Source organism: Chaetodon trifascialis, chromosome 12 (genome assembly GCF_039877785.1).
Source record: "Chaetodon trifascialis isolate fChaTrf1 chromosome 12, fChaTrf1.hap1, whole genome shotgun sequence".
NCBI classification, from domain to species: Eukaryota; Metazoa; Chordata; class Actinopteri; order Chaetodontiformes; family Chaetodontidae; genus Chaetodon; species Chaetodon trifascialis.
The window spans coordinates 24,233,488-24,242,238 of record NC_092067.1 but is presented as its reverse complement, the minus strand read 5'-3'; the positions used below and the strand labels follow the sequence as shown (position 1 = coordinate 24,242,238).

Here is an 8,751-nt window from a genome sequence, read left to right as displayed (position 1 = left end):
CCACACGCTGCTGTTATGAAAGAGGTCACACCAAAGCACAGGTGTAACCTCTGAGAGTGCCTTTTATTTGATCACCGTGATGTTTTTTAATGGCAAATCTTCACGTGAAAAGTAACTCCAGCAGTCAAACGCCGTAAATGTAGGTGAGCAAGAAGCGCGATTATAAAATGGAAATACTTTTGCAATAACCTCGAAACTGTACATTGCAGAAAATACGTGTGCAAATGTTGATAGTTAAATGTTTTTCATGTTATTCAACGTGTGCTGTAACCTGTGCTTCTGCTGCTTTGACACGTTGAAGACGGACCATGGACAGACATGAAGGGTTAAACCCGTAATGTTCGCACAAACGCTGAGCTTTGGGGTCTTGCGTTGGACCGTCCGTTAAGTAAATCCGACAGCACCCGGAAAAGAAGCCGGTTGGAGAGCATTTCGCCAGATGAAAGCCGTTGTGAAATCACCGGAACTCCTCAGTGGAAAAAACACCACTTGCCTTTTAGTATTTCATAAAGACGGAAACTCAGAGCGTTCATTCACCGGCTGACTTGACACCGCTCGTCGGAACGGTTTCTCGAGAATCACGTGGTTTGTGGGCGCGTCGGTAGCTATAAGAAGCCCCCCCCTTCCTGCTGTCAGACTTATAACCGTGTAATCAACTCACTCGGAGACAACGACGGCGACCGGCACACGGTAGGTCATCATGTGACAATACGTAGAAGAAAAATACTTTGAATTATGTGAACGTTTAAGGTGCATGTTTGATTTTCTTTGAACTTTTTTTGGTGTCAGAATGATTTATGTCCGCGGTAACGTTATTTAGCCAGCTAGTCGAGAGTGTTAGCATGTTGTACTTTTAAATTAGCCAGCAGAGCTTTTATTTTCATATTCTGTCAGGTTACTGCTGCTTGTAATCTGACAGGATGCTTGGTGACTTTTCTCAGTGATGGTTTTCAGACCGGTCCCTTGTGTTTGCAGATGGCCCAGTGGCAGGAACTGCTGAGGCTGGATTCAGCGCTGCAGAGCCGGGTGAGGCAGCTGTATGAGCGGAGGTTCCCCACGGAGACCCGACACCACCTGTGCGCCGTGATCGAGAGCCTGGACTGGTAAGAGGCTGATGAGGTCCAACAGTACATATATTGTCTTTGGACAGTTTTCAGTTGAGTTTATGTCAAAACGGATCAGCGAACTATCACTAGTTAATTCATAACAACACAGATTTTATTAACCTGTCGTGTTGTGCATGCAAACATTTTAATTAGTGAAGTAGCCAGAAACTAAAGGTGTGCTGAGGTTGATCCTGTCGTACAGAGCGTGCCCTCATCCAGCAGACTGGATGACCCCTGAGCGAAGGTGTTGTTGTTTTCTGTTGTTCTGTCAGGGATTCGGCTGCTGTGGATGAAAATAGAGCCAGCGCTTGTTTCCGCACACTCGTGGTGAATTTGGACGAACTGTGGAGCCGTTCTGTCCTCGAGAACAACATTTTGCAGGGACCTGATTTTCCAGGGATGAGGGACTACTTGCTGGTGGGTCAGACGTGCCGTTACGCGAGCTGAACATGCACTAAAGGTTCAGCATTTAATTTAGATGCATCTTCATTTCTTTTGTTTTCCTTTTTTAACTTAGAGGCACTTTCAAGCGGAGCCGCGGAGCTTGGCCGTAATCCTCTCTGAATGTCTGAAGGAGGAAAGGAGAATCCTGGCTTCAGCCTCTGACTCACAGGTGAGCGAACAGCACGCTGCGCTCCAAAAAATGATCAGGTTTTATTATTTTACTCCTGATCTGAAGGTACACAGCTCTCAAAATGAAGTCCATATTACTGTACGACAGCAAGAGCAGAAGAGTGAAAGAAACATGTCTGCTGTTGTCAGGGTTGCAGCAGTGCAGGCATGGGACAAAAATGGGGACACTTGGACAACAAAGTCAACAAGCTGACAAGACAGACTTCGGTAAACTCCTTCTTTCTGATCACACAGTCGCTTGCTGGCTCGTGTTCCACCATTCTGAGACTTAATTTGTGAACTCTAATGCAGGAGGTGAACAAGGAGATCAGGTCGCTGGAGGCCCTGAATGAAAAGCTTGAGTTCATACAGGAGAACTGGAAGGACAAATGTACGGTAGGAGACGCGAGGTGATGAGTTTGGTGTGTTTGTGCGTCACTTATGTCTCATATTTGTCATTACCAGTGGAGCAGCATGTTGGATTGGCCAAGTCCCAAGCTGTCGTGGAGGAGGAATGTCGTAAGAAGGCCAACTTTATCAAACAAACGAAGCAGGTGCTGTGGACACAGACTGGCAAACCGCCGTTATTAAAGCATTTTCCGTGTGAGATAGTTTAAAGGAAAATTATGCCCTGAATGAACTTCCTGCTCAGAACGCCCGCTGCGTCTTCTTTGTCGTGCAGGTGTTGCTGCAGCAGATAGTGAACATTTTAAATCTGGCAGAGGAGATCGTGGCGACTCTCGCAGATGTGGAGCTGCCTGAGTGGCAGCGCAGGCAGCAGCTGGCCTGCATTGGGAGCCCGGCTGACGCCTCTCTGGACCACCTCCAGAAGTGGTGAGGATTAGCAGCGCCGCCCTGGATTTTCAGCCTTGTTAATTCTACGTGACTGACTCTATGTTTCGTCCTCTGTGCAGGTTCACGTCTGTGGCAGAAGCGCTCCTACGAGTACGCGAACAGCTGCAGAAAGTGCGAGACCAGAACAGCCGATACAACGGCGTGGATGCCTCCGACCTCTGCGCTCCCATGGCTGAAATTGAGAAATTCGCTCTGTCCTTGCTCGCGAAACTCGTTGCAAGGTGAGACGCTGCACCGTGTGACCTTTGACTGTTCTACACGTGACGCACACACCCTTTCGCATTGTTGCCATGTTTTGCTGTGATCTCGCTCTGCAGCGCCCTCGTGGTCGAGAAGCAGCCCGTCACGTCGAGTTCCCTTCAGCGGCCTCTCGTGCTGAAGACCGGGGTGCGTTTCACAGTGACAGTCAGGTGAGGCTGCACCCAACACGCCGCCGGCGCCGCTCTGCTGGATATTCATGGTAGCTACGTAATGTAGTGATATGTCTGAAAACTGTGGAGTCAGTTCAGGTTTCACACTTAGAAAAGAGGCTGTTGTAGCTTGCTGGTTTGTGGAGGATGGCGGCTGCAGTCAGGCTTCATATTAATGACGATGGCGTCTTCTGGACACACAAAGTGACAGCATAGAGACTCTGAAACCTCTCCTATAGCACAGTTAATGTATGTGCATTCTGTCTGAATGCTCATTAGTTTTATACAAGCGTTGCTTCTCCATTGAATTATTAAATGTGAGCTCTGGAGCCACGAGGAGTTAAAGCAAGTCTTAGAAGTGATGCGAAACCAGGAAGCAGGGTTCACAGTCGGTGCTTTAAATCTCTGCCAGAGCTCCTAAAGTCAGTGTGTGATTCTTCTCTTCTCAGGTTCTTAGCAAACCTCCCCGAGTTCAAGTGTCTCCTCAAAGTTCAACCTGTGTTTGACAAGTAAGTCAAGGAAGGCTTTGGTCTCAGTCACTGACGGGCTGCTTTATTATTTTACATAAATCTTCCATGTTTTGTGTTTTTTACTGAAAACGTTTTCCTTTTGTTTTCTTTGTATTCTAAAAATCAGGGATGTGGAAGAAGCCAAGGCAGTCAAAGGGTGAGTGAAACGCGACAGTTTGACCTGCAGAAGAGCGCCAGCTGTGCGTGTGGATTTCTAAACTCCAGAGGATAACGGGTGTTTCTGGGGAGACAAACTCAGGTGTGGTGTTGTTGCAGGTTCCGTCACTTTGACTTCAGCACAGGTGACTGTAAGGTGCTGGACGTGGACACGGCAGGTGGAGGCTTGGTGGCAGAGTTCGGTCACTTGGTATGAAAGTCACTTTGTCGTGCAGCAGCTTTGTGTTTCGTGAACAGCACGTGTTTAGTAATGTGACTGCGTTCTTTCTTTCAGTCACTCAAGGAAATAAAAACAAGGAGCAAAGGATCATCTGAGGTAAGAGGAGACCTTCAGTGGGCCGACTCGTGTGTGAGCGTTTCAGGTGCAGGTGGCTGTGAGGTGAATCCGCGTCAAATAATGACGATGGCGCTACAGTCAGGCAGAGGTTATGTTTGAAAGGCTTTTGGAACAAGATTGTGTGATTATTGCAGAGAAATCCTCACTCCTCACTGCAGTTTCATAGACCTTCATAACTGTCGAACACGTCAGCTGGTTGTGAGAACCACAACACGGGGTCGTTCAGATGAACGCTGGCGCGTGACCCCATTTGAAGGCAGCCACGCCAGCAGCACATACGGCTAACATTTGCTCATTAGCAAAAAAGCCCAAAGTGCAGCTGAGGCTGATGGGAGTGTCAGCATTTAAACCAAAGAGGTGGACAAGTGAGATGAAAAGTCAGAATCGCAGAAGTTTTTCAGATTCATCCTGAGCAGCTGTCCGATCCATCCCATGGTTCAGATATTTCTGCTCAGACCTGCACTAAAGCCTGCTGTGCTCCTTTCAGCACCAACTTCTCCTAAAACCTAATAGTCTCCTTCTTCACCAGAATCGTCTGGGAGTCACTGAGGAGCTCCACATCATGAAGTTCGTGGCCAGGTTTCGGTACGCTGGACTGGACTGTAACATCGAGGTGAGTGCAGATTTCACTTTGTCCGCTTTGCCGTGTTCGCCGGGCGGCTTACTGGATGCTTTCCTCCTCCTGTGTTGGTCCAGGCCAGCTCCCTGCCCGTGGTCGTGATCTCCAGCACCAGTCAGGCCGCCAGCGCCTGGGCCTCCGTCATGTGGTTCAACATGCTGTCCACCAGCGAACCGAGGGTTAGTTCAGCTGCTCGATAAAACGCATCCACACGGCCGCACCTCTGGGTCCATGCTTTTAATTTGAAGGTTTGAAGAAGCGCTATTGAGAGTTTGCTCTTCGCTCTGCAGAACCTGTCGCTGTTCGTCGACCCTCCTCCGCTCACCTGGAGGCAGCTGTCACAGGTTCTGAGCTGGCAGTTCCTCTCCGTTGGCCAACGGGAGCTCGACGAAAACCAGCTCTTGATGCTGAGGGACAAAATAGTGGGTGAGTGTTCGATTCCCATGATGCTGAACGGTGTCGCTTTGAGGCCGCTTGTACTGAAGAGTTCACACATGCAAACTGTTCCTCACAGACGATCCCGATGACCTCGTTCACTGGAGCAAGTTCTCAAAGGTGAGCGTCGAGCGCCATTCTTGTCATTGCTTTACAGAGTTAGTGAAGCTGTAGGTTGATGTTTGCTCTGCTGTGTGGACAGAACGAAAGCGTCTGGATTTGGATCGAGGGAATCCTGGATTTGATCAAGAAGTACTTGGTGGATCTTTGGCGGGAGGGGTAAGATGAGCCGCCTCAGCGGCGTTTTACTGTTGGCTTGATTTGATCGTGAGAGAGCGGCGTCCACGCACCGGCTTCAGGAAGCTCTGTGTGTTTCAGTCTCATCATGGGCTTCGTGAGCAGGACCAGAACTCGGACCCTCCTGCAGGAAAAACAGACCGGGACCTTTCTGCTGCGCTTCAGCGAGAGCAACAGAGACGGAGCCATCACCTTCAGCTGGGTGGACCACTCCAGCGGTGGTGTGTTTCTGCTTCGCTGTTAAAAAGCACAACGTCTGTGCTCTCAGATATCGCTCACCTCTCTTCCTGTGTGCTCCCCCCGCAGAGACCCACGTGCATTCAGTGGAGCCCTACACCAAGCAGGAGCTGTCCATCATGTCTCTGCCGGACATCATTCTGCACTACAGCCTGAGAGCCCAGAGGACCATGCCCAGGAATCCTCTGCTCTACCTGTACCCAGACATCCTCAAAGACGCCGCCTTTGGACGCTACTACACGATCTCTGGTACCATCCCCTGCCTGACTTTCCCCAAACGTACTTTATTAGTCAAGTCCAGCAGTAAACGAGGAGGAATGTGCTGCAGCGGAAACGTGTTGTGACTGCACTGATCTGACCTCCTCGCGCTCTCCAGCTGAGGGGATTTTTAATGTTTATGTCACCATTTCAAACCATGCTGAGCTCGTCCGCCTCGTGTGCCGTAACGACCTCTAACCACCTCTGTTCCCGCAGCAATGTCGGCGCCTAAAAAGGTGGTAGACGGGTACGTCAACAGAACGCTCATCCCCGTGTCAGTGTGAGTGAGACGCTAACGGTCAAACACAGAAGACGGCAGGAATCGCAGCTTCTTCGTCGCCTTCCCTCACTGGTTGCCTTCATTGTCTGTGTTTTTTCTGCAGCTATCCGACGCCGCCTCCGTCTCCACAGAGGGAGATCCAGACGATGGACGTGGACACGGACATGGACAAAGACTTAATTGTGAGTTTCACTCTTCTTTTTCCACTGATGCTCCGCAGACTTTACCAGAAACATCAGAGCAGCTTTACGGGATACAGACGCTTTGATTTGTTTCTTCTCTTGTTGGTGCAGACAAGCCAGATGCTTCAGGAACTCTTCGGTGATATATTCGATCTGTGGACGCCGACGACGCAGAGCAGCTACATGGATCCCAGCAGCTCCTGAAAACACGAAGAATGTAATAAAACGATGATTGATGGTGTATGAGCGTTACGCTGTAACATTCTGCTGAATCTGTGTGTTTGTGTAAAATGTTTAAATGCTGAAAACTGTTTTTTTTTTAATTGATGTTTTTGTATTCAGTTGAATATTCAGGTGAAAAACCTGCTGCTGCAGGTAAAAATGCGATGCTGCACTGCACACGTTCTGTACTTTTGTTTATTAAAATAAACACATCTGAAAGCATTCCAGTGCCCAGAGGAGTTACATCTGCGTTATACAGTACTGAACACGCCATAACTTTATTTACACAGAGAGGAGGACAAAGACGTTCAATGGCCTTGTGCGACTGCTTCCCGTAAGCGTCGCTAACGGATGACCTGACGAGTCTGAAGTACGACCGACTGAAGTTTAAGATGCTTCACTTAAATCTTTTGTAAAGATGAACGACTAAATAAATGACTAACAAAGCGTAGCCTCAACATTTTTCATTTGCAAAGATCTGAAAACAGCACAAAAAGCATATTTCACACTTAAAATGTTTATGTTAACAAACTCTACCCTGAATCTTTATAATTCTAATCTTTACAATGAACAGTTTGGGCCTCAGTTTTTCCTCATGCACAGAACATATTTAATCCCGTAGAAATCTGATGTATTAGAGTATTTTCGGACTCATCAGGTCGTCTGTTGCTGACTTCTGGGACTCCACAGAATATCTTATCCTGCCTGCATCAACTCTGCGTCTGCTCCTTTGGTCACAACTTTTCAAATCACACACACACACAATCACAATTTAACCAGTCGAGCTAATGCTGAATAAACTCTGTAAAATATATAGATTTATATATATACTGTATATATGTTAAACTCCAGTTTACAGGAAGTACAGCGCTACAATGAGACCATGAAAAACTGCCACTTTGGAATGTTTCAGGCTGACCTGAAGCCCGAGTGTTAACACGTTTAGTTCAGGTTACAGTGTTTGTGCAGGATGCGTTGTTCTTAATTATACTGTCTTCCAGGATGGAGGACATGTCATGGAGGACACATTCTTACAGTACATTCAGAGACTTTGATTTGGACTGTGTGCACAGGGGACTTATCGATTCAGATTGATAATTGTCATCGTCTAAAGGTTCGATTGTTCTGTGCAGGAAACCCCAAAATGTGACGTTCATTTGTGATCAATTAGCAAAAATATATATTCTGCCTCTGCAGTCATTTGAGAGGGAATTTGGTTGTTTCCACCTGCTTAAGAACATAATCTAAAAGTCTAAAAACTTGCAGATTACTGAATGAATTGTACGCTTTAAAAAGCCTCAGTGGAATAAATACACGTCGCTTCTACTGCGAGAGAAAAGTACATTCAGAGTCTCAGCGTGACGAGAGGCTTCAGAAAGAGTCAGAGCGAGCTGGTATGAGGAGACCGGACGGCCTCAGTACGTCTACACGTTTACACAATCAGACTGTTCTAGAGTTTATACCATCGTTTCCACACAGCTCACAAACTAACACGTCCAAATATCACCAACAGAAACTCCACTGCAACTAAACTAATACACTTTGATACTGTCTACTTCCTGGGATACCGCAGAGGTGACTGACAGTACCGGCAGGTTATATGAGGAGTATGCTGTAAACGCTGCGTTACAGGTATTTGGATTTCATTTTATAAAAAGTATTGATGAGGCGCTCGCTCACACACACGTTATCAGAGAGGCGACGAAGAGGAGTGAAGCAGGTCAGCCGGTGTACAGCCAGGAGGCGAAGCGCAGCGACAAAAGCAAAGCAAACAATTCATCGCACGTCTGAGAAAGAAGGTGAACACTGTACAAGGTGAGTGCAGAGAGCGCGGAGTCTACGTCAGGTCTACGTCACGTCTACAGCAGGTCTATAGCAGGTCTACAGCAGGTCTACGTCAGGTCTATAGCAGGTCTACAGCAGGTGTACGTCAGGTCTACGTCAGGTCTATGGAAGGTCTACAGCAGGTCTATAGCATGTCTACGTCGCATCTACAGCAGGTCTACAGCAGGTCTACGTCAGGTCTACAGCAGGTCCACAGCAGATCTATGTCAGGTCTACAGCAGGTCTACAGCAGGTCTATGTCAGGTCTATGTCAGGTCTACAGCAGGTCTACAGCAGATCTATGTCAGGTCTATGTCAGGTCTACAGCAGGTCTATGTCAGGTCTACAGCAGGTCTATGTCAGGTCTATGTCAGGTCTACAGCGGGTCTAC

At 47.8% G+C, this 8,751-nt stretch overlaps 1 protein-coding gene and 1 long non-coding RNA gene across 2 annotated transcripts; both read left to right on the top strand.

Moving 5' to 3' along the window:
• Positions 1–638: 638 nt before the first annotated feature.
• On the top strand, positions 639–8,023 carry LOC139340050 (signal transducer and activator of transcription 1-alpha/beta-like). The gene is made up of 24 exons (XM_070975633.1): positions 639–690; positions 976–1,103; positions 1,379–1,523; positions 1,624–1,719; positions 1,869–1,946; positions 2,031–2,109; positions 2,184–2,272; positions 2,401–2,552; positions 2,633–2,794; positions 2,891–2,983; positions 3,433–3,492; positions 3,620–3,649; positions 3,769–3,859; positions 3,944–3,985; positions 4,536–4,619; positions 4,703–4,804; positions 4,916–5,051; positions 5,140–5,180; positions 5,263–5,339; positions 5,439–5,578; positions 5,664–5,843; positions 6,069–6,132; positions 6,236–6,314; positions 6,426–8,023. The coding sequence occupies exons 2-24, from the start codon at positions 976–978 to the stop codon at positions 6,516–6,518; spliced, it is 2,241 nt and encodes a 746-aa protein (XP_070831734.1). The 5' UTR covers positions 639–690; the 3' UTR covers positions 6,519–8,023.
• Positions 8,024–8,354: 331 nt separating this feature from the next.
• On the top strand, positions 8,355–8,572 carry LOC139340055 (uncharacterized). The gene is made up of 3 exons (XR_011602932.1): positions 8,355–8,393; positions 8,471–8,503; positions 8,537–8,572. It is a non-coding gene; the product is annotated as an uncharacterized lncRNA (long non-coding RNA).
• The last annotated feature ends 179 nt before the right edge of the window (positions 8,573–8,751 follow it).